At 40.0% G+C, this 24,282-nt stretch overlaps 1 protein-coding gene across 1 annotated transcript in view; it reads left to right on the forward strand.

The window, feature by feature from the left end:
- The window catches only part of STK39 (serine/threonine kinase 39), a 296,619-nt gene that overhangs the window by 46,798 nt on the left and 225,539 nt on the right, over positions 1 to 24,282 (forward strand). Inside the window, exon 2 of the mRNA XM_004484199.4 lies at positions 10,931 to 11,043. Coding sequence (XP_004484256.1) covers positions 10,931 to 11,043 — 113 coding nt within the window. The remainder of the gene's footprint in view (positions 1 to 10,930; positions 11,044 to 24,282) is intronic.

Consider the following 24,282-nt stretch of genomic DNA (forward strand, 5'->3'; position numbering starts at 1 on the left):
TCCAGACTCCTGGTTGCAATAATTCTGATTAAGTAGGTTGCATTGGGAACCCTCAGTTTTTTTTTTTTTTAAAGCGACTTCTTCAGTGTTTCTGCTGTAAGTGCCCTATCTCATAGGCTTTGAGAAAATCAGATCTAGAGTCTTTCTGTGAGGTTATTTCTTGATTCTGGGGTTGTCCTGGGTTTTAGAAACACACTTCCATTTTTTTTTATAGGGTGGAGGCTATCGATACGCTACACTTGATTTGACTGAAGGCCACCAAGATTGTACATTGCCCGTTGTGGCTGAAAATTCAACACTTTTTCAACCTGATAAGCCCTGATGCAATTAGCTAGGAGAAAGAAGCTTTCCCCCTAATGCACAGAAAGGCACAATCCACTTATCAGGCCTTGTACCCCCAGGAGTGTGTTCATGACAGAGGGACACCTTTTTCTCATACATTCAAAGGCACCACGTGTAGCTGAGATGAGATGGAAAGTTGCTGACCTCTAAGTAGGTCTTGCCTTTGCATCTAGAGCCCTTCGCATTTCCAGGTGGCTTAAGGTTAGAGCAGCAAATCATTGGAGAGTTTAGGTTTAAGATCATCGCCATATATATTAGACCAGGATGCTTGTGTCTTTTTGACTTTTGCCAGGGGGTATATTGGTTTGTGTGACTAGCAGTGGACATTCCTTCATGGAATGTTGGCTTTCATTTGGTTGATTTAATCAGTAAAATGAGTGGGTTTTGCTGGGAGGAGACGACCTACTGCCTCAGAGCAGAACAGGAAGTTTTTTAATCCTGCCCCATCATGCAGCTTTGAGTTTGCATGGGGCAAGGACTTCAAAGTGACCTTTAACTGACTATAAAAATCAGATCTGCCCTGTAGGAATGTGTCCCTCCTGCAGTCCAGGGCCTGATGCAACGTTTCTTGATGCCGTCATTAGCCCCTGTCTGTCACCTTCTCTTATTGAGTGTTTTACGTCACCCCTTTATACGTCAGTGAAATTATCTAAGGCCCTATTTATGTTAGCCTGCTATTTTTTATGTGGCTCCTTCAGGCTTAGCAGTGGTCAGGGGATCTGATTTTAAATTGAGTTTCCCCACCCATTCTGTGGAGCGTTTTCCTATACGGACTGTCTTTCCTGTGGTACTTGACTCCTGAATTGTGCAAATCAGAAATGCCTAAAGGCAGATAGCCTCCCTAGTCTCGTTCCTTGAATTTATTTGCAGCATTCTCCAAACACACTTACTTAAAAACCACAGGATGGACGATCCAGAAATAACATGGAAGTGCTCTTCCTCCTCCTTCGCAGGCTCTGTAGCCTCCCAGTGTGTTCTGTCCTCTCTGCAGACCCAGCTTTGAACAGAGCGTCACCTCCCTTGCCCACCAGTGGCCTCTGCAGTGATGGCGGGTGGGGTGGCTAGTTTTATTCATTTAGCAGCTATTTATTAGCCTTCTGTGTTCCAGGCAGTAGCCTAGGTTGCAGGGTTGATTCTAGGGAATGTCAGGCTGAGGCAGATGGATCTGTAAGTGCTAGGATGAGGCAGGTACAGTGTCCTTGAAAGCACTGAGAGGAGGTGACTACTGCTCGGGGTGATTAAAGAAGGTTGCGTCTCAAGGTTCATAGCTAATTCCCAGGGCTGGGTCCCTTCCCCCCTCCCCCACCCCAGTATCAGAGGGGGGGTAGAATTTTTCTTAAAAAAAAAAAAAAGGAGTGTCTTCAGAGATAAGTTAACGTGTGTTTCACTCCAGGTTACTGATTGGTCAGTATCAAAATTAGGACTAGAATCTAATTTTCAGCTTTGAGGGCTCTAACCTCTAAGAGAGTGCTCTTGAGACTAATGGCTAAATGTTCTTTCAACTGTTAAAAATATTCACAAAGTGATTTGATTATCTACTCTGTATCATTAAGAAATCAATAATGTCTAGGAGCAAATCCCATTATTAATCACATTGAAGTAGATGGAAATAAGAGGCTACTAGTTAACAGCTCCTTGTATATGCACCATTCTTTAACCTGGTGCCTGGACTGTATCTGTAACCTTTAATATTAATTTTTATTGTTCATTTTCTTTATGTTACATGACCCCAATCTACATACTTTCTGGGTGTTGAATAAGTACAGTATAGGTTTTTTTTAAAAAATTGTTGCTTTAGCTGTAGTTTAAAGTCTGAGGTGAGATTATTTATATTCATTCCAATTTAATTCCACACACTAGTTTCCCTCTATCGCTCTTAAAATCTGAACCCCGGGCTACCTTTTGTTTTTCTGTGGTATTATCAGATGGTTCTTGATGAGTTACATACAAGTGCTGTTTTGCCTTGGTGAGGTCTGTGACCTTTAAGTGTTTTAACAAGCCAGTCTTTTCCCAGGTAAGGTAGCTTATCCAGGTCAGTGGTGAAATATAAGTACATTTCTCTACCTCACCCTGGGTCTTTACTTTTTTTTTTTTTTAAGTAAGCTCTAAATCTGCTCCAGCATCCCCAAAAGAAGCCTCTATTAACTCATCTCTTTGATGGAGGCAGAAGGACATAATTGCCAGCTTGGCTGTAGCACAAACCAGACCACTCAAGAGGGTCCTGTCAGTAGCTCCTCAAGAAGCTGCACTTTGCTGTGCCGGGCCCTGCTTAGCCACACTGCTCGTGCGCTTTTCATCCTGGCAGGCCAGTGGCAGTATCTCTGGTAAAGAAAGGCGCATAAGCAGATTGTGCCTAACACCTTTCTCACTGTTACCATGTTCTGTATTCGATTTGTAAGTTTACTGTGTGTTCATTTCTTTTACATGGAGCAGCACTGAATGACCGGAGAAGGACTCTGATAAAGTTTTCTCTTTGTATGAAATAGTAAGATGAGCTGGATGGTGACATGGTAAATCAGCTTGGATCCTTGCTGTGAGCACATGCCCATATTATGTCACCCATATGAAATCTGACAGTTTCTGACCTGGAAAAATGATGATTTCATATGTGATAATCTAAGAAATAATTTAAACTTTGGATCATCCAGTAAGGAAGGGGGTATGAGGCCAGATAGCGGTAGCAAAAGTAGAGCAGAAAGCAACATTTGTAATGGAATAGCCGATGGGTAAAGTATAGCCTGTAGTGAGCTTTCTTTTTTTGTTCTTTTTTTTTTTTTTTGACTCACAGTGCTCTTTTAGTTTTAAAAATTGTCAGCCATATCATTGTAGGTATTCTCACACAGAATTCTGGACTTTCAGCTTTTCTGCAAAAGCTAGACGATCTCCCCATGCTTGGTCAGTGATGGCTGAGGCCCAGGGGCAGCTGCCCCCCTGCGGAGCTCACTTGTGCCGCCATTCACCGGCACCCGCCCCATGTGACCTGGCCGGCCCGCTGCCCACTGTCGTTGAGGTTGGGCACATGATATAAGAGAACACACAGAGAAAGCTGGGTAAAGAGAGGAGTGGAAGAAATCGTCAGCTGAACCAAAGCCATTTGATGTTTTGTTGTAAACAAAAGCCAGCCAGCACCTCTAAAAGGAAAGGCTGATACAACTCTAGACCATTTCACTGGGGAATAGGAGGTAAACATAATTAAGGAGTCTTCTCATGTGCTAAGAGACGGTCAAATTCTCATTAAAGTTTTGGCTTGGTGCGCCTCCTTTAAAGTAGGATGTGATGACAGAATTTCTTCCTATTGGCTGCCATTAATGTCAGAGGCTGAAGGCTAGTGTAATGTGTTTTTTTTTTTTTCCTTCGGTCTTACCCTTTCTGGGAAGGGATCATCAGACAGTTGACTGTGTCCTAACTTTAACAGAAAGAAAAATTTTTTGGACTAAGGTGTTTTTTTAAATGTCTCCAATAAATGCTACATTATATTGGAGGGAACGCTGGAAATAAAGAGAATATTCATCCATAGAAGAAGGGCTGAATAAGTTATGGCACATTAACACAATGAAATGTTAGTAGCATTAAAGCAGTGACTTGTAGGACCCCAGTGGATCTGGAGGGATTTCCCTGAGGAGCAATACTGTCTTAGATTTCGTTAGTGTTTAGCATTTGCTAAGCACGCTTCCAGTGGTTTTAACGCATGTGAGCCTCATCACCACTCTGTAAGCTAGATACCCTTATTGGCATCTTACACAGGAGGGAACTGAGGTATGGGAAAATGAAGTAACTGCCCAAGGATAAGCAGTTATTTTGTAGGAGGCTGGATATGAACCCAGGCAATCTGGGTGGACAAAGATATCTTAACATCAATTTTATTAGATTAGCTATCATATAACATGATAAATAAGAAGTTTGGCTGTGGAATATTAATGGCTAGCTGTTTCTGAAGTCTCTGGGTTCTTCTCTTATATTTTATACTCTTAGACTCATTGTGCTGCCTCACATCTTAGAGATCATTTGGTCTCCTGGTTTTCAAATGTATCCCTCCTCTCCCCCCTTTAAGCCAACTGAAATCTTCTTGGTAAGCAAAACAGAACTTAGTACTCACCTGGAATTGTCTGCTCGGCTCTCTCTCTCCTCCTTTAGGTGCCCTATAGACTACTGAAAGAGTCTACTCCTTTCATGTTGCTGATGGAGAAACAAGTCCCAGAGAAAACGCGAGAGTGAGACCCTAACACTTATTAATCAGATGTTTTCCAGGAATTATAATAGATATGTGGAACACATATTACTGAGCCTGCACAGCAACCTTCTAGTAGATTTTATTATGCCTATTAAGGAAACTGAGGCTCAGATAGAAATTGGCCCAAAGTCACAGAGGGAGTCACTTGTAGGACTGGGTTAAAATCCCAGCTTAGTTTTCGTTCCAAGGGTCTTACTAACCTGAGACTTGGGAGCAATGATGGCCTTACCAGGGACCCTTGAGGTCACTCTTTCCTCATCCTGCTGCTGACTTACATTTCTGAGAACTTCTAATTAGTATAGCATTATTTACCATACATAATAGTGTTAAAGTGACTTAGAACAGACAGCGAAAGCATTTCTAATCATTCTTCTTAACTTCTATCCAGGAAGTGATCCTGCAGAAGAATTTATCTCACTTGGACAAGAGAGGTCACCTTTGGACCTCCGTCACTTAGTGTATTGCCTGGTGCATAGTGCCAGTTCAGTTACTGTTTGCTGATGAATTGATAAGCAAACTCTTTTTGCTGATATCTTCATGCCTGAAGTTTTCTCTTGGCTGTTAAGCTGTTCCTCTCCATTCGGTGGTCAGGCAGTATAAAAGTCAGGGTTCTCTGGGTAAACAGAACTGAAGGAGGTATGTGGAAATCATTGAGATTCTACAAAATTGTCCCACACGACTGTGGGGATGCACAAGTCCAGATTCCATAGGGCAGGCTGCAAGCCAGGGCTCCGGTGAAGGTCCTCATTGAGTTCCCCAGGAGACACTGGCTGTCCGAAGTGGAAACGGGAGTTATCTCTCACAGTCCTTTCTCTTTTAAGGCCTTCAGCTGATTGGATGATATGTCACTCATTGCTGACTGCAGTCTCCTCAGTTGATTATAGATGTAATCAGCCATCAATGCATTCAACTCACTATAATTAAAGTCCATGAAATGCCCTTGTATTACAGTTAGCCCAGCGCTTGCTTGACCAAACAACTGGGCACCGTTACCTGGCCGAGTTGACAGATTAGCCTAACCATCACAGGCAGTGAGGTTTCAAAAAGGAAAAAGGTTTACTGTGTAGGCTTTAAGAGCATGCCTTCATGAAATGACAGGGCCACTAAATTAAGCATAAAGCAAGAGGGGCCATATAATTGAGGGAGCAGGCAGCAGCAGTCACAGAAAACCTCGGCCAAGGATAATTGCTGTTTTTTTTGTTTTATGTTTTTTTAAACATTAAATTTAAGTCCAAGCTTTCCAACTGTCAGGACAAAAAGGAAAATATGCTACATATTTCTCATTATCCATTAAGTTATGTTGAAGGAAGGCTCTTTTACCCAGCATTAAGTGCAAAGAGGAATTTGTTGTATGGGTCTGAAGAGTAGGGACACTAATTATATGGTTTCAGACTGCAATATTGTCAATAGTGGTTTTTTACAAAAGAAGTACTGAAGTTCTTGGTTTTAGTTTCTTATAGATTTAATGAAAATCAAAGTTATAGTATTATATTTCCATGAAGCATTTCTTTGGGAAATTAAAAGTTCAGATATGCAATTTTCTGGTGACTTGCCTTTATGAAACAGCAGCAGTACAAAGGGGGGGCCGTGAGGAGCTGTGTCCACCCAAAGAAAACTCTGCACCTTGGTAGTACATCTCTTGCTTCTGATTGCTATTGACATAGTTACTATCTAAAACTTCTAAGTTGCTGTTTCTAGTCTGGAATTATTTGCCAAAAGTAAATTGATATAGAGTGACTTATTAAAACAATGAGCAGAAAGGATTTAAAGCCATTTCTCTTAGCTTGTGCATATAGGCCATAATTGTATGGAATGATTTATTTTGCTTTGAAATGTGAGTTGGGAATAAAATGAGAAATTCCTGAAATGTTAAGAGCCTCTTACTCCCAAAGCAGTGCATGATATTCTGTAGAAAATATATTGCCAAATGTTAATGAAATATCATTAAATATCATATGTAAATACCATGTTCTATTCAGAGCACATACAGGGTGCTGTTGTAACAAATTAATAGCTACTATTTATTTCATGTTACGAACACTGCTCTGGTTCCTGGATTTACAAGTCCCACACTTTAGCTTCCCCTTAAACTAACCAGCAACATGCATAAAAATCCTTAAAGCAATACTGTCTTTGTACTGTATCTAAATTCCCTTTAGAATTATGCAATTAAGTCACCACCTTCTTTCCTTTCAAAACCCGGATTTATTCTAATCCTAGAAATTGTAATCTAGTATAGCAGGTTTCAAATTTTTGATCATGACTCACAGTAAAACATGTTTTACTTTAGCTTGGGTATTGCTGAAACAGAAGTTTCATAAAGCATTTCTTACCCTTAATATGTAAGATATATTCTGCCTTGTCTTACCTTTCTATTTTTTTCTGCTTTTATTTCCATCCTGTTCACTTAAATAAATGCTGGCCTCCATCCATTAATAAACTTAATTGATTTCATGATTGGTCGATCATGACTGGCAATTTGAAAAAAACACCATCACCAATGTCCTGAAAAGAATGGTAGACTAGAAATAAGTATGCTGGAGGTTTTAATCCCATCTCTTTCAATTGCTGGTTGATCTTAAAAAAATTTGCTTATCCTTCACAAGACCCTGATTCCTCATCCATGAAATGTGGGGTTGGACCTGTGATCTTTTAAGGTGCCCTCTCTCTCTAACGTTGTTCTTGATCTCTCTTGTCGTTGAAGAAAATCTTTGGATTCAAAGCAGAATCTCCCAGATGCCCAGTGAAAGATTAAAACCATTCATACTATGACAACCTTGGGCCATGAAGTTTCATGTTTATTTTGTACAGAGAGAAGGAGCTCCCAGTTTTCTTTAGGCAGCTGTGGTTGAAAAGCAGTGATAGGGAAGCGGACTTGGCCCAGTGATTAGGGCATCCATCTACTACATGGGAGGTCCACGGTTCAAACCCCGAGCCTCCTTGACCCATGTGAAGCTGGCCCACGCGCAGTGCTGATGCGCGCAAGGAGTGCCATGCCATGCAGGGGTGCCCCCACCTAGGGGAGTCCCACAAGCAAGGAGTGCGCCCCGTAAGGAGAGCCACCCAGCGTGAAAGAAAGTTCAGCGTGCCCAGGAATGGTGCCGCACACATGGAGAGCTGATACAACAAAATGATGCAACAAAAAGAAACACAGATTCCTGTGTGGCTGACAACAACAGAAGCGAACAAAGAAGAACATGCAGCAAATAGACACAGAGAACAGACAACCGGGGTGGGGGGGGGGGGGGAGGAAGGGAAGGGAAGAAATAAAATAAAATAAATAAATTTTTTTTTTTTAAAAGAAAAGCAGTAATTCCCTGGTTGTAAAACTCTAAGAAAACACTTTCTCTCCTCTTTCCACTTTTCCCTATTCTTGTACATGTCCATGGAAGTCAGGAGATTTTTGCAGTCAAGGCCTATTACAAACACTTGTTTTATTCTTCCTGGGATCCCCTCCCCTCCCCTCCCCTCCCCTCCCCTCCCCTCCCCTCCCCTCCCCTCTTTTCTTCTTTTCACTTCCCCTGATTTGAGAGTGTTTCGGGGGTATGGATTAAGGATGAGATGTACCATTTTGAGAAAAGATTTATGTAGGTGGAGCTGGGCTTCTTTCCATCAGCAGCTAGTTCAAGATGTTTTTTGATTTCTCTGCTGGGTACCAGGCCCAGTGATAACCAGCTACTTATCAGTTTCCCTGTGGCTCCCTTCAGTGATGGTCTCTTGCTGTGGAGACCAGGACTGAAAAATACACTTTGCTATCAGCAGGGCTCTTAGTTTAGCTCTGGTATCTGGAACATTCTTAAATGAACTCAACATGCTGTGACCTGCAGGGCTGTTGAGGCCAACCTGGTAGCACTTCTTGTGGTGGTAGCTGATGGGGAGAGTAGAGAGATTTAGGAGAAGGAGGATCCTTTTTTCAAAATCAATTTTATTGATACATATTAATAAAACATACAATTCCTTCAAGGTATACAGTCAGTGGTATTTGCTATAATCACATATTTGTGCATTTATTACCTCAGTCATTATTAGAGCATTTTCATTATTTCAATATTAATAAAAAGACAAAGAAACAAACAAGAAAATTCCTTACCTCTTAATCTATGAGGAAGACCCTTTTAAACAACTTCTAACAATAGCCCTGTCTCCCTGCACTGAGCTCTAGAGAGAGTGAGCCTCTCTGGAACCTTCCCTTTAGGCTATATCTCTGGTTGAACAAGATAGGACAGAAGAAACTACTTTCCTAGCAGATGAGGAAGGGATGGATATATGTGCCCTGGTATGGGAGTTTGAAAAAAGCATGACCAATTGTAGGTTTCCCATATTTCTCCATATTCCTATAGACTGTGGTTAAAAGCAATACAATAATATTCTTGCATTAATGTCAAGCTATACTGTGTTATAATGGAGGTGTATGGAAAAAGTGTGCCAAATATATGCTATAGACCATGATTGGTGGTAATAGTCTGATGATATTATCTCAGAATCTGTAACAAATATTCCACCAGGGTGTGGAGTTTTATGGGAAATGTATACATCTGTATGATTATTTTGCAAGTTCACAATATCTGTAACAAAAATACATTAAAAAATTAGTATGGGTTGGGGGAAAAATACACCAAATGTAGGATAAAGAATGTAGTTGGTAGTAATGTTTTGGCAATGCTCTTGCATAGTTTGTAACAAATGTTTCACACCAATGCAAAGAGTTGGTGGAGGGGTGATGTATGAGACCCCTGTGTGATGTTATGTATGTTTATTTGGTAAGTTTGCAGTCTTTACTATACACATATTGTTTATGTGTGATCATGTATGAATTATATACTTCAAAAAAAAAAGCATGGACTTTGGGGTCTGAAATAGCTCGCTCAGATCTCGGCTCAGGTACCTAATAGCTGTGTGACTGTGGCAAGTTTTCTGAGCCTCAGTTACCCAACTTAATGAAATGAGGATAATAATAAATTATAGCGTGTAATAGTGTATTCATGTAAAGGGACTTACAAGACTAGTGCAGATTTTCTTCCTCGGTGAACACAGGCTAGGCCTCCCTGGGATGGGAATCTTGACACGTAGGTTTGGAGAATGAGGGTTATCTGCGAGTGTCACCAGGTCAGCAGGGGGTTCAGAGCTGATGAGGAGGCCACAGAGCAGAAGAAAAGGCAAAGCTGCAGCCCTAAAGACACCTGTCTGGGCACTTCCCTGGGGTGGGAAAGCCTTATTTCCACTGAGTGTTGTCTCTTTCTGTCATGTATGAAAAGAAGACTGTTCCTGTCTCCTGTATTGTCTAAAACACCCCCCCCCCCCCCACGCACACAGCCTTTTCCCTTTTTTATGGTTTTTGAGGACTCATTTGGGGCGTACTACGTGAAGAAAGGCTTTAAGAAGAAGGTTAGCTTGTCACATCTGGCACAGTCCTGAGCACAGGCAGTTCCTAGCACTGCTGTCTTGTGGTGGTGTAGGATTTATGTGATTAGAATGACGTTTGGGTATTTGCAGAATTGAGATTCCTTAACCTGGGGGCCTTTTTGCCCCTATGGAATGCAAATCCGATTAGGAGCTCTTTGTGCTCTGCCACAAATCATTACACGTCTACAGTTTGCTCTTATAAAATATGGATAATGACATGACTCTGTCTCCTAGGAGTTTGAGTGCATTAGCTAATGATCATGAAACCTTAGAAATAGGAAATTTATATGAATGACGAGAGCTTTTGTAATCATACATTTGCATCATCTTGCTTGGCATCCTTGAAAGTCTTGCTTTCAACATGAGAATCCTGGAGCTGATTCCTATTTTTCTAATTGTCGAGCAACTATGAAGAAATAGGCTCGATGAGTGCACAGCATCTTGTGGAAGCTCTGCAGTGGCTCAGGCTGGAGTGGTTTGGTTTATTCTGGAGTGGATGAAAAGCCTGAAATACTTTAAAGGCATTGATGTTAGGAAATATTGGGACCCGAGGATGGTAATGGCTTCCATGCAGGGTTGTGCTAACACGCTGTGTCCCTCTTCCCTGTGTCCCCAGACCTGTCACTTTCCCAGCCTTTGTTCTGGGTGGCAGTAAGCAGACTGAATTGAGAGGGCCTCTGTTGTTCTGGGTCTCCCTGGAACTTGTGCCTTCTAAAGGCAGATACTGTTTTCTTTGTATCTTCTAGAAAAAAAATCCAGTTTTTCCTTTCCTGTTCCATGCAATTATTTTAGGACTTAAGAAACTCTTTAAAAAGATGTCAGATGGTAATGTCTTGAATACGTTGTAAACTATTTAAGGTAGAAGATTTAAATAGATAATTATTTATGAAAGGGGTCAGAACTGGTATGCAGACACTGTGCCATTTGGTAACTGATGTGTTTGTTTGGTTTCAGGCAGTGGAGCGACTGCTGTGGTTCAGGCTGCTCTGTGCAAACCCAGGCAAGAACGGGTAGCAATAAAGCGGATCAACCTGGAAAAATGCCAGACCAGTATGGACGAACTATTAGTAAGTATATGTGAAGAGGGTGTGTTGCTTTTCTTAACTTTTGGTTTATGGAGGTGAGTGGGAGAGACAGGAGATAAGAGAGCAAAGACAATTTGCTCTTATCTCCTATTTTGATGAATGTATTTATTGGAAAGCAGCCCATATTGCTTCCATTGACTGAATTAGTAGTTCTGTGCATTAATACTGCATTGTATGATGTACACTTTCCTTTGGCCAATAGAATTTTGCTCGCTCCACACCTTCCTAATCCCCACTTGGGGATGGTCTCATTTTAATACTCCATTTTATAAGATGAGAGAACAGACTCAGGTGACCTAAGGTCGGTGATTACTGAGTGCTGTGTTAGATGGCAAGCTTCCAGCCCTCAATCTGGAATCGTGGCAAACATAGCAATTACTGTTAAAATATTTCTTGGTCATTTCGGCTCTCATAAATCATGAAATTACTATGAATTTCAGTTATTCAAAGTGCTGCAGGGTAGCTAGCATTTGGCTAGTGAGGGGAGAGTTTGGTTTTCTTACGTGGCGACTTGTATTCTGCCCTGATAAATAATTGGAGCTATGTCAGTGTGGATATGACTCTAGCAGTGTTGGATGGTTGAGGGAACATTTGCTTTTGGCTGAACTGACTCATTTATTAAATGAATAGCTAGGCAAATGGTTATTAGTTGCCCGGCAAACTGTGAAGAGTTTGAGAGTTTAATCTCATAAATATAGTTGTTATTCTGCCTGCCAATTTTCTTTTTTTTCCTTTTGGCCATTTATATGAGGATAATAGAAAACTGCAGTGGAGGAGTTAACTGATTGGTTAACCCAACACTAATCCCAGTACAAATATTAGCCCAATAGCTCCAAGTACAAGCTACAAAGTATAATGACAGTTGGCTCCAAATGAAGAAGGCTTTTGTTATATTCTACATTGGGAATGGAATGTCATTAACAAGAGCTTTTTGTCTTTATTCAGAATATAGCTTTTATTTCAGGCTTAATTACAGTACACTATAGTATAAATTAAGTACAAGGATAAAGCTGTACTTTTCTAGATCTGTTTGGCCTTACATTTTAAATTAGGCTACACAATACACGGATTTCAGTGAGATAGAAGCAAAGGATTGCCTGATAAAACTCAAATTAAAACAGGGCTTCCACAATTGATTGTTAATTTCTTAAATTTGCATACATTTAAGGCTTTCACCATCCTCAACAGTTCTGCTGTGCTTTGCTCTTACTGAAATTACTACTGAGTACTGCTTGTCTGTTCCTTACTATCAAGGTTACCAATAAAATTGAGCCTTTGTCATTCAATCAGTTTTCAAGGCCACTTTTCCCTTAGTGGGAAAAGTATTGTGTAAAGTAAAGAGAGTCAGGTTCTGCTTCTGCCACTGACTTAAGTTGCTCTGTGCTATTTAACAAGAGTAGACTTGGAAGATCTCTAAGATCCTTTTCGGAGTTCTCAAATTCTTTGGCTATACGAAATCTACTGTAATTTTTTTGTTTGTTTAATTTGGAGTATACATTTAAACTTTGCACTGTTTGGAAATAGCACCCAAGAATTTACCTATAGTGCTCATGTTTGACTCTGGTGCACTGATGATGGTCTCACAGCCATCTTTTTGCCACCAGTAGACTATACAGGGCTCAGTGCACTGTGCCTGACAGTTCTGGAAGCAGCCTACCAAGACCTCAGCTGCCCCAAACCTCAATGTTTTCCCTTTGCTGGTTTTCTTTTTTTTAAGAATTATTTTATTTATTTCTTCCCCACCCCCTTGCTGTTTGCACTTGTTGTGTCTGTTCATCTTCCTTGTTTCTTTAGGAGGCACTGGGAACCGAACCTGGGATGTCTGATGTGGGAGGGAGGTTCCTAATCGCTTGAGTCACCTCCGCTCCCTGCTATGTTGTCTCTCATTATGTTTCTCCTCCCCGCATCTCTTATTGCATCACCTTGCCTTGCTTGCCCGATGCATCAGCTCGCTGTCTTCTTTAAGAGGCACTGGGATCTGAACCAGCAACCTCCTCTGTGGTAGGCGGGAGCCTAGTGACCTGAGCCACATCTGCTTCCCGATTTGCTGGGTTTTTATTAGTAGTCGGTTGCCATCTGAAGAATCAGAGTAGAGGTCAGCAGGGACGCAGTCATTCTGGACCCCTTCCTCTGTTTTCCTGGGACCAGTCAGCATAGCAATACCATTTAGAGGCACTCACAACCCAGACAGAGCCATCTAATAAGTGTTACCAGATTTTATCTAGGTTCTTGGTCTTGCTGCAGAAATGAATTTCAAGAGCACGCGGGGCGAGTTAGGCCAGTAATTTATTCAGGTAGGGAGAAAAGAGAAATGAGAGAAAATAACAGAGCAGGGGTCCCAGGTAGAGAGGAGAGGGGTGAAAAGGGATAAAGAGGGCTGATTTACAAGCTACAATTCCCCATTATAGATTATAAATCCCCAGGTTTACTTGCGTGGCCACATGGCAGAGGAAAAATGGTGAGGGCGGCACACAGAGGGCAGGGATGGGTCCAGAGGCAAGAGAGCAGGGTGAGAGTATACTCAGGCCTCGCCATCTGCTTTATAAACTATTAATTATTCCACCTCTTTGCTAATGGCAGGGGAGGGGCTCCAGCTGTTTGCTGTTTTGATCGATTACCCCACCCATCAATCCCCCAGTGAGGACCCAATGATAAAGTCCTTGGGGAACATCCGGGGCTTTTCCTTGCTCCCAGGAAGAAGTCTTTGTTCTGGATAGCAGAATCCTGGGGGTGGGGGTCTCCCAGCAGCCATCTTGGGGGTTACTATGTCCACGTGGACTCTGCCAGGTTCCAGGTCTGTCTATTAATTCCCTATTTTCCTAGCCTGCTTCATAAGCACTGGTGATTTTTACAACTTTGTGCCTAAAAGGTCTCTGGATTTATGTGTTTGCTTATTTAGCAGTTAATTTATTTTTCTCATTCTTATTTTTTTTCTTTCATGTCCATGTAGTGTTAATAGAATCTGGTATATATGCATAATTATTTATTTTTCATCTAAAACAGGGATTCTTAACAAGGGGTCCATGAGCTTGAGTTAAAATTCAAAAAAGCATTATTCTTGTGGGGACTGTCAGTGTGGGTGTGATATATTTATTAAACAAGACACAGTATAGTGTGGACTTAGTAAGGGATCTGTGGTTTTCACCTGACTGGGAAAGGGGTCCGTGGAACAAAAAAGGTTAAGAACCCCTGATCTAAAAAGTGATTTTAATTTATTGCTTTAACTTTTCCTTAATCTCGAAGCTTTGATCTTTTGGTGTTTTGCTTTACCAGGAGAAGGGCGATTCTTTAAAATGTATTACAACCAGGTCCTTTTCAAACAAAAAGCAGTGGAACTTATAATATAGGTTGTCTAACGTTGCCAGCCTTTTGTGGCCTCCTTCTTGGCACATGATTCTGTGTGGAGCAAACTTGCTGCAATTCCTTCCACTTCTAATTCTGCTGCTCCTCGCACTTCTTTTATTTCTGTGGGTTCACATTTTGGCGGTGTTGGACATCCGGTATCCTAATAATCCTTTAATTCCTGGTGTGCATATTATATGCAGGTCAGTGCACTGCATCATTTCACAAATGCGCCATGTGATAACTAGAAACTATTGTTCTTATAAGAAACAATGGCCACGGGAATCTTTATATCCTGAGAGTGTTTTGTCATATAAGTCACAATGATCAACTCTTTGCTAAATGTCTGCCACCCCTGATGAAACGCTCTCTCTTTCCCACCTCCCCATCCCACACCATGGGACTCCCGTGGTAGGGTGGGGTTTACACTCCGTGGTCAGTTGTGATGGCATGGAACACTGTAAAAGTGGCCCTGCATTCTGCTTTCTTTTTTGTAGCAGAAAATTTCCCGATTATAGAGGTGGTTCTGTGTTGTTGAAGGATTCATGTGGATATGATTTCTGAAGCAAACCAATATTTATCTAATTTTTAAAAGAAAAATAGTGCATATTTTGAATCACAAACATTGTGATTAATGATTGCTTTTGGAATGTAGAGACTTTCTCTGGGAATGAAGCGAGTGAAAATAAATGTTAGAGGAGCTCATTGTTGCTTAATAATTGGTAATGTAAATAAAATTTATACTGTTGAACTGAATACTGTAATATTCCTCAAAGATAAGTTAGTTGCAGCTCTGTTATACATTTGTTCAATCATTTGAGTTTCTATATTGGGCTTGGACACGCAAAAAGGGTGAGTTTTGCATGCGTATATGGGAGAACAGGCCATATGCTCATTAAAAATTCATTTTAGTTTAACAACAATAAGATTAGAATACCCCAGAATAAATGCTTTCCTTGATATCACATGAATACCATCTAATTAATCCTAATGCTTTTTCTATGCATTCTTATAAATTTTCATATATGTTTTGGAGTTTGTCCTTTAACTGTATTATAATATCTCTGGGTATGAGAATGTTGGTGGTTAATTTTCCAGGAGCCAAGGGGATATTTCTCATCTATATTTTGACCATCCCTGCCTAGATTCTTTGATATTTTTTGAGATTTGCTAATCCCACAGTTGTTGGTAACCCCACATTTGTTAATCCCACAGTGGTGTAAATGATTAATTATAACTAGCTGAACATCCTCTGGAAGATATGTATATTTTTAGGGCAGAGTTTGTTAACTCCATAATTATTAAACCCTAATAGGTGCTTGGTGCTGAACTAAGCGATGGCAAAACAAAGAGGGTCCTTTTTTTCTCAGAGAGCCCATGGACTAGTAAATGCATTTATTGTTTTGCATGGAGTAGGTGAGGTTTTTGAGCTGGGGTTATCTTTTTGCACCTCACCCTCCAATTGCCTGGACATAATTAACAGCAATGTGTAGCCTAATTCTCGCAGATTACTCCTCTCTAATGTGTTTTCTATTTCACATTGTCATGCAAACTAGTATTTTCCAAGAGAAGATGGTCTAGTGGTTTCTTTATAAAGAGCTTGATTCTCTGGTTTGTAGTCAACCTCTTAAGGATAAGGATACTCCTCCAGGGCACTCTTGGCTTCCCTTAAAATCCATTACATTAGGGAAGAATTAATCTGTATTTTCTGAAGCAGTCTACTTTTTCAACCTCTATTACAAGGTGACAGAATGAATTCCATAAATGTGACATAGTTCTTCCTAAAACCCACTCTTCCAAACTTCAGAGTACTCTTAACTAGGGATTGATGAACAATTTTGATCACTTTAATTGTCTTTTAAAAAAATTTTTCACCTTACTTGACTTCATGGTTTTTAGACTATTATTATCTCTCTCATTTTTTTTCTCTCTAAACTTGAATTCTTATCTTTTTAGTCTGTCTTTGGTACCTAGTCACAGAAAACTCAGCCACATTTTCTTTTTATAATACATACTTTCACATAAAAATTAAAATAGTTTGATTCTTAGGGGCAGGTGAATTACATATGTAGGATATTTCGCATGGCTTTGGGGCCAGGTACAGTATTTGTTTCCTAAAGAAAGAAAAAGTAAAAAAGAAAAGTTTAAATGATTTAATGTAGGAAGTAACATAATTTATGTTTACATTAAATATACACTGTAAAATATTTTAACTTGTGATGGGTGACAAACGTGAGCCGAGCAAGTTCAGAAAAACAATTGGCAACATAACAGTGATGGATGTTAGGAATTGGGATGGAGGGAAAAGAGCGCCCTGTGTCTGGGGACCTGAGTTTTTCACTTGGATCTCCTGCAGATTTGCTTATGGACTTTGGTTGAGTCAGTTTTACCTCTGATCCTGTGTTTCCTCATTTGCTCAGTGAGGAATTATATTGGACATCAAACTTTATAATCATCAAAGTTCAGTAATTCTGTGTATTTAAAAATCAGTTCTTTTAACTAAATCCCCATTTAATGCCAATTGTACAAAAATATAAATATTGGCAAATTGTGCTTTATAATTTAGTATAGAGTGAAGTTATTCTAGTATTGTGGCATGACTATAAAAATCCTCTAAATTTACAGATTTGGGTGCATGATGTGCACACACACACATAATCAGAGAATTTCTTTGTCAATAAATAAGCTCGAACTGGAAAAATTCTGGCATTTGCCCTTCTCTTTCTGTATCTTCTTTAGAAAAGTGTTTTGCCGTGCCTCACTGACATTATTGGTAGATAAATCAAGAACTTTGTTTTCTCAGAACAAAGCCCTCATTTTGTTTCTGCTGTAGTGTGGTGTATTGATTATTTGTCCTTTCTCTTGATCTGTTGTTCCCTTCCTTTCTTCTTTCCTTCCAACCTTCTAGTCTTCCATCCTTCCTACCTACCATCTTTCTGTCTTTTTTTTCTTCCATTAGAAGAGTGAGTTAGCAATGCTTTGTAGCTTATTTTGGAGATAAAGCTCTGGCTATATTCTTGGCCTAATGATCATTTGAGAGAACAGTTTTAATTATTCTCTAGGGGTTTCTGACACAGGCTACTCTTATCCTTTTTAAGTTAAATTATAATATTTGATAGCAGTTCTTCCAGTTTTTCTTTTTTTAAAATAAGGTTTAAGAAAAGAATAAAAATCAAAACAAACTTTGTACTGTTTTATCTAGCATCTGGACATTATGTTGATACTTTTAAAATCTTGTTTACTTTATAAATTTATGCCAGTTTAAACATGCCACTTTAAAAAACTGGGAGCCATAATGTATAGGTATTTTCTTTATCGTATCTGTGAAAGTATTTTTCTGTTCTTTTTGAATTTAAGAATATTCTAATTAGTGAATTAATTATTCATATCCCAGCTCATTCAGCATCACCCCTTCAGCATAGGTGGCAACAAATTGTATTTGGCTGTTTCTTGTAGAATATTTTATACCAGGGGTGTAGCATTAAAATAAAAGCTTTCTTCACTGACAGTAGAACTAGTTTGAAATTTGAGGTTCACACGTTAAATTTTTTTTTATGCCCCCCTTGTGGCTTTTTGCATGCTGTGTGCTCTATGTCCATTTGCTGTGCATTCTTCTGTGTCTGTATTTATTTATTTAATTTCCCCTCCCCTCTTGCAGCTTGCTTGCTGTCTGCTTTCTGTGTCCATTGTTGCATGTTCTTCTGTGTTTTTTGCTTGTCTCCTTTTTTTTTTTGGTTGCGTCACCTTGCTGAGTCGGCTCCCTGTGGTGCTTCTGGCTGGGCAGTACTCAGTGACGCCTGCCGGGGCGGTCAGTCGGTGCTCCGCAGTGCCTGCGGGTGAGCCTGCCTTCACAAGGAGGCCCCTGGACATGAACCCAGGGCCTCCCATATGGTAGACGGGAGCCCAGCTGATTAAGCCATAGCCGCTTCCCCTCACACATTACATTTTACACTTTCATTTGCCCCTTGCCGCTTAGCTTTGTAACTGTTTTCATATGATTTAGTATCTGTTAATCCAAGGATTTTCCAATTAAAGGCAAGGTTAGAAATGGGAAATTTTCAGATATTGTGAAGACATAGAGATATTTTTAAGAAATTAGAAAATAAATACTATGTATGCTAATTAATTTATATTTAGCATTCTATACCTCTAAAGTGACAGTATTACCTTAGGAATATGTATGATTTGATTAGAGAAAACCGTTTTCATTTTTGGAGCATTTAATTTAAAAGTTAGAATAACAGATTATCCCAACAATAATTAAACATACTAATTGAGTTTACTTTTAAAGGTCTTTTTTATGCATTTGTTAGAAATGGCTTAAGTGCCTTGCATCTCATGGTGATTGCAAAAAGCAAGCAAAAATTAACATTGGGAGAACTCTTCTGCTTTTGGGATTACATGTTCTTGGTAACAAAGAGACCTGTTCTAGCGCAGGGAGTGCCTGCTTCCTGTATGTGAGGTACCAGCCTCAATCCCTGGTACCTCCTAGAAAAAAGAGAGATCTAGCACATATTCATTTCAGAGTAGGAGAAAACAAGAAAAAATATTCCCAGATTAAATACAAATTCAGTTAGGTCTCTCTCTCTTTTTAAATACCTCATTTTTGTCATTCTCATAGACTTCTGAAAAATGTTGTTGCTTGGATTGGGAAAAATGATTGGTTTTGGTTATTTCCATAATCACTTAAGCTGCCACTGAAAAAGGGACTCTGAACTACTCAGGGAGAAGGCAAGGTTTGTAGAGTATTGGGAGAAGCGTCTGTCACTTTGAAGGAGGGTTCCCCAGTGGAACCCAGACTGCACACCATACCCAGGCATGGAGTAGAGGGTGCTACATTCTCATCGTTGGGTGATGAAGCCACATAGAGTAGCTGTCCTGAGAGTTGGCGTGAAGACTTTCAGCAGCACAGATTGGCTGACCAGAAGTACTCTTCCTGTCTCTGTTTTGTAGTGAAGTCTTCGATTTTACTTTCTTTATTACTCTAATCACAGGCAATTAAAGGATAAAAAAGCAGCTGTTCATAGCTGAGTTCGACTAAGATTCTATGATGGCCAACTTGGGAGCTTTCCAAACCCATTACACATTCATTATTACTGTTTGTTGAAGAGCTTCTTTAGCCACCTGTGAAAGAAAATGGTTCTTCTTTACTTAGTTTTCCTTTAGTTTTTTTGGTATCCCTAACATGTCCCCCTTACTGCCCAGGTTTCTTTTGATAAAAGTGGCCACCCAGTGGCTTTTAGCAAAATTCTTTAGCTCTTTTGGACAGTATTTGCAAAGTGCCCAACGTCCTGACCTCGTTACCCAGCAAGCTGGCCCTGGGATGTGCATTCCCTTCTGCTAGCCAGGAGGTGGTTACCCATCATGGCTTTCCTGATGCTTCGAAGGGATTTTATAACCCTCTAACCCCCAGACCTTTTACAGCCGCTCCTCTAGTTTTAATATGACTTTATGGTGAGGACTATCTCAGAATTTATGCTCCTTTTTCCTAATTTCTTCAAAAATGTTTCCATGTCTTTAAAATATCGAAAAGTGTCCCATTTTGAACCCTGCCGTCAATTGGACTATACTTGGATAAACACAGACACCAAATCCTGTGAAAATAATTACAAAGCTAAGTGGCAAGGCATATTCGTTGGTCCATTTTTAAGTGATACAAGTCAGAGTAGTTGACTTATTCTTCTTTGAATGGTTTTTTGCCTATTAGTACTCTGACTCTCAAGAGGCAAGAGTTTGCTCTCATAGATGGCATATCTTTTTTTTTTAAACAAATCAATTTTATAGATAAGTTAATAAAGCATTTTTTATTATTACAGAAGTTGTGAATTTACCGAAGAGTCATGCATGAAATACAGGGTTGCCAGATACCACCTCATCATTAACACCTTACCTTGGTGTGGTATATTTGTTACAATTGATGAAAGTACATTTTTATAATTGTACTATTAAATACAGCCCATGGTCTAACTTAGGAGTCACTGTGTTGTGCAGTTCCATGGATTTATATAAATATATAAATATTTATATTTAAATATATTTAAATATATTTATTTGTTTATTTATTTCTCCCCACTCCCTCCATTGTCTGCTCTGTGTCCATTCAATGTGTGTTCTTCTGTGTCTGCTTGTATTCTCATTAGGCGACTCTGGGAACTTATCCTGGGACCTTCCGGAGTGGGAGAGAGGCGATTATTCTCTTGCACCACCTCAGCTCCTCGGTCTACTGCATCTCTTATTATCTTTCCTCTATGTCTCTTTTTGTTGCATCATCTTGCTGCATTAGTTCTCCACGTGGGCCAGCACTCCTGCGTGGGGCAGCTCCCCTGTGCAGTACAGCACTCCTGCACAGGGCAGCACTCTGTGGCCAGCTTGCTACACGGGCCAGATTGCCTTCACCAGGAGACCCTGGGTATTGAACCTTGGACATTCTATATGGTAGACAGGAGCCCAGTTGCTTGAGTTACATCTGCTTCCCCCATGGATTTTTAAAAATTATTGATTTTAGTAACTTATATACACTCTAAAATTTTCCTTTTTCCCACATTCAAATATATAATTCTGTGCTGTTAATTATGTTCACAATATTCTGCTACCATCACCACCACCCTTTGCAAAACTTTTCCATCATCCCCAAAAGAAACTGTACATTTTAAGCCTTAAGTCCTTATTCTCTACCCCTAGTCCATTGCCTGGTAACATCTGTTCTTGATTCTGACTCTGACTTTGCTTATTTTAATTATTTCATATCAGTGAGATCATATAATATTTGTCCTTTGGTGTCTGGCATATTTCACTCAACATTATGTCTTCAAGGTTCATTGATGATAGTGATCAGAACTTCATTCCCTTTTATTACTGAAAAATATTCTGTTGTATGTATATGCTACTGTTTATCCATTCATCACTTAATGGGCACTTGAGTTTCTTCCTTCTTTTGGCAGTTGTGACTGATGTCTCTGTGAACATCTGTGTGGGCATTTAATTTTTTATAACAAAAAAACCCAACCTCACAGTGGCATTTTTAATGATAGAAATTGCTGCCAGAAAAGCACATTGCTCTTAATAGATCTCTCAGTCTTTTTCTTCTATTTCTTTGCTTATATTTGAAATCACTGAGATTTATGTGTTTTTTTTTTAATCCTGAAACTTACAGTATTTGGTTATTAATATTGATTAAGTTACTCTTCATAATGATGCTCATATTACAGGAGTGTAATCTGGAGGACTTTTTGAAAAAGGTTCTTATTTAACATGGTTGCTCTCATATTGTTTAAGGGATTCTTTAAATGCTTGGAAGATATTGCTTATATTCTAAAGATATATTTGGCCATCTCTCCATTTGAAAATACTTGTTTCATTTGATTGCAAGTCATATATGTTTTTTCCCCCCTTTTTAGACTAAGTTGCAATATGGAAATGTGCCTGGGAGCTAGATGTTTCTCTTACCATTCCATTGAAGAATAATGCATCTCAGTACTTAGTTTGAAAGCAGTGGTTTTCAAACTTTGGCTGTACATTAGAATCACCTGGGAGTTTTTGAAAATATGCATTCCTGGGCTGTATCCTAAACCTATTTACATCAGGTTCCCTGGGAGTAGGACCCAGGCATGAGTAATTTTTAAAGCTCTCCAGGGCAATTTCAGGCAAGTTGGAGAGTCCCTGTTTTGGAATAAAGTTAGAAATAGTATTTCCTCAGATTTAACCTCAAATAATGCTAGAGCATGAGTATGTCTGATTTCTTAACTAAGTCTGACTTAGGGTATTTTGCAACTAGTATCAGATAAAGATGAATTTATTTCAGATTTACATATGTTGTGAAAATATGCTGTTTTGTCTAAGTATACTTTAATATTTTGAATTCAGAATCCATTTAGACTCTTCCCTTTCACTATTGAAATCTCTTTTCTTTTGGCTGCTTTGTGAGTCTTGTGGTTTCATGGACAAAAGGAGCTTGGTTTTAACTCTCTTCTACTTATGTCTTCAAACTTGTCTTATTGCTCTTTGTTTTGAACCTTTTGCAAAAGTATGTATTTAGACTCCTCCTTATTCCATAAAGGGCTTGGGGCAGCTTACCAGGACACAAGAAGTGTGACATGGTGGCCTAAATTAAATATAGGGTGAAATAAGAAGGAAAAACACAGTGGAGGCAATGTAGAGTCAGGAATGAAGCTAAAAATTAAAGGCGAAATGACCTGTACGGGTGTCACAGGAAACTCCTCAAGAGAGCAGGACATACCAGTGTGCATTAATTTGACATTTTTTAAGGAAAAGGTGAGCATCAAGGCCAAGATCTGTTTCTTTGTACCTTTTGGGGCTTATTGAGGAACTTGAGACACTTGAGATCAGTAATAAATATGAGGATGCTCACAGGCAAAGAAGGTACTGAGACACCTTTGAAAGAAGGAGACTAAATTAATTTTTAACATTTATGTTTATGTGGTAATTTGCAAATCTCATCTCTCTCTTTTTTTTTAAAGATTTATTTATTTTTATTTATTTTTTCCCCCCGCCCCAGTTGTCTGCTCCTTGTGTCCATTCGCTGCGTGCTCCTCTGTGACTACTCCAGTCTTTATCAGCAGCACCGGGAATCTGTGTCTCCTTTTGTTACGTTATCTTGTGTAAGCTCTCAGTGTGTGTGGCACCATTCCTGGGCAGGCTGCACTTTCTTTCGTGCTGGGCTGCTCTCCTTACAGGGTGCACTCCCTGCATGTGGGGCTCCCCTATATGGGGGACACCCCTGCGGGACAGGGCACTCCTTGTGCGCATCAGCACTGCGCATGGGCCAGCTCCACACGGGTCAAGGACGCCCGGGTTTGAACCGTGGACATCCCATGTGGTAGGCGGACGCCTTATCCATTGGGCCAAGTTCACTTCCCATCATATATCTCATTTTGCTTTGCAACAACCCTATGTAGATGATATTGTTGACCTCATTGCACAGAAAGGGAGGCTGAGGTTCAAAGCACTGGATAACCTGCTCAAGTAATTAAGCTGGTAAATGGCGGAGCTAAGCTTCAAAGTCAGTGTCTTACTGAGTGTAGCCCCTCATCTACTCTAGTGGCTCCTGGAGGGGCACATCCATGCAAATCGCAGTCCCTGTTTGTCCTTAGTACTATTTACAGGAGAAGTAATTTGGGGAAAGAACAAAAGCAATGTAACAATATAAAAAAATGTTTCAGAAGCATTTAAAAGCAGTTTATTTTTCAATATTTCCAGGGTGGGTTTTTTTGCCAGTTTTTTTCCCCTACTACCCTTTATATTTCTAGGGTAGAATCATTTATATCTTTTGTATCCCCCCACATAAGAGACAGATGTCATGCTTTGGTTTGGCAGTTTGCCTGGGCTAACTCAGCAGCACTGTGGATCTCTGTGCTCTCTCATCTACCTACCTTATTCGCAGAAGAAGGATGCTGCTGTGACCACCACGTCACTGTTAGCAGATGAGCAGGCCATTTTACTTACTATCCAGTTTTCAATGATTTTTCTCACTCTTGTGATGTGTTTCAGAGCTCACTTTTTTTTTTTTTCTTTGAGGTACTAGAGATTGAACCTAGGACCTTGTACATGGCAAGCAGGAACTCAACCACTGAGTTGCGTCTGCTCGCCCGTGAGAGTTGTTTTTTTCTTTTGTTTGCTTGCTTGTTTTTTTTTTTAGGACATACCAGGGATGGAACCTGGGACCTCGTCCATGGGCAGCAGGTGCTCAACCACTTGAGCTACATCCACTCTCCAGATCTAGCTCTTTAAGCCACAGAGAAGATTCAGTACTATACTTGGTTTGGTACTTGATGATAATCTGTCGGAGTCTTGTTTCACTAGACTTCCAAGGGAGCCACCGTGTTATAGTCCTTCACCAAATTGTTGGCAAATGTGTTGCCT

Source organism: Dasypus novemcinctus, chromosome 7 (assembly GCF_030445035.2).
Source record: "Dasypus novemcinctus isolate mDasNov1 chromosome 7, mDasNov1.1.hap2, whole genome shotgun sequence".
Classification (NCBI taxonomy): Eukaryota; Metazoa; Chordata; class Mammalia; order Cingulata; family Dasypodidae; genus Dasypus; species Dasypus novemcinctus.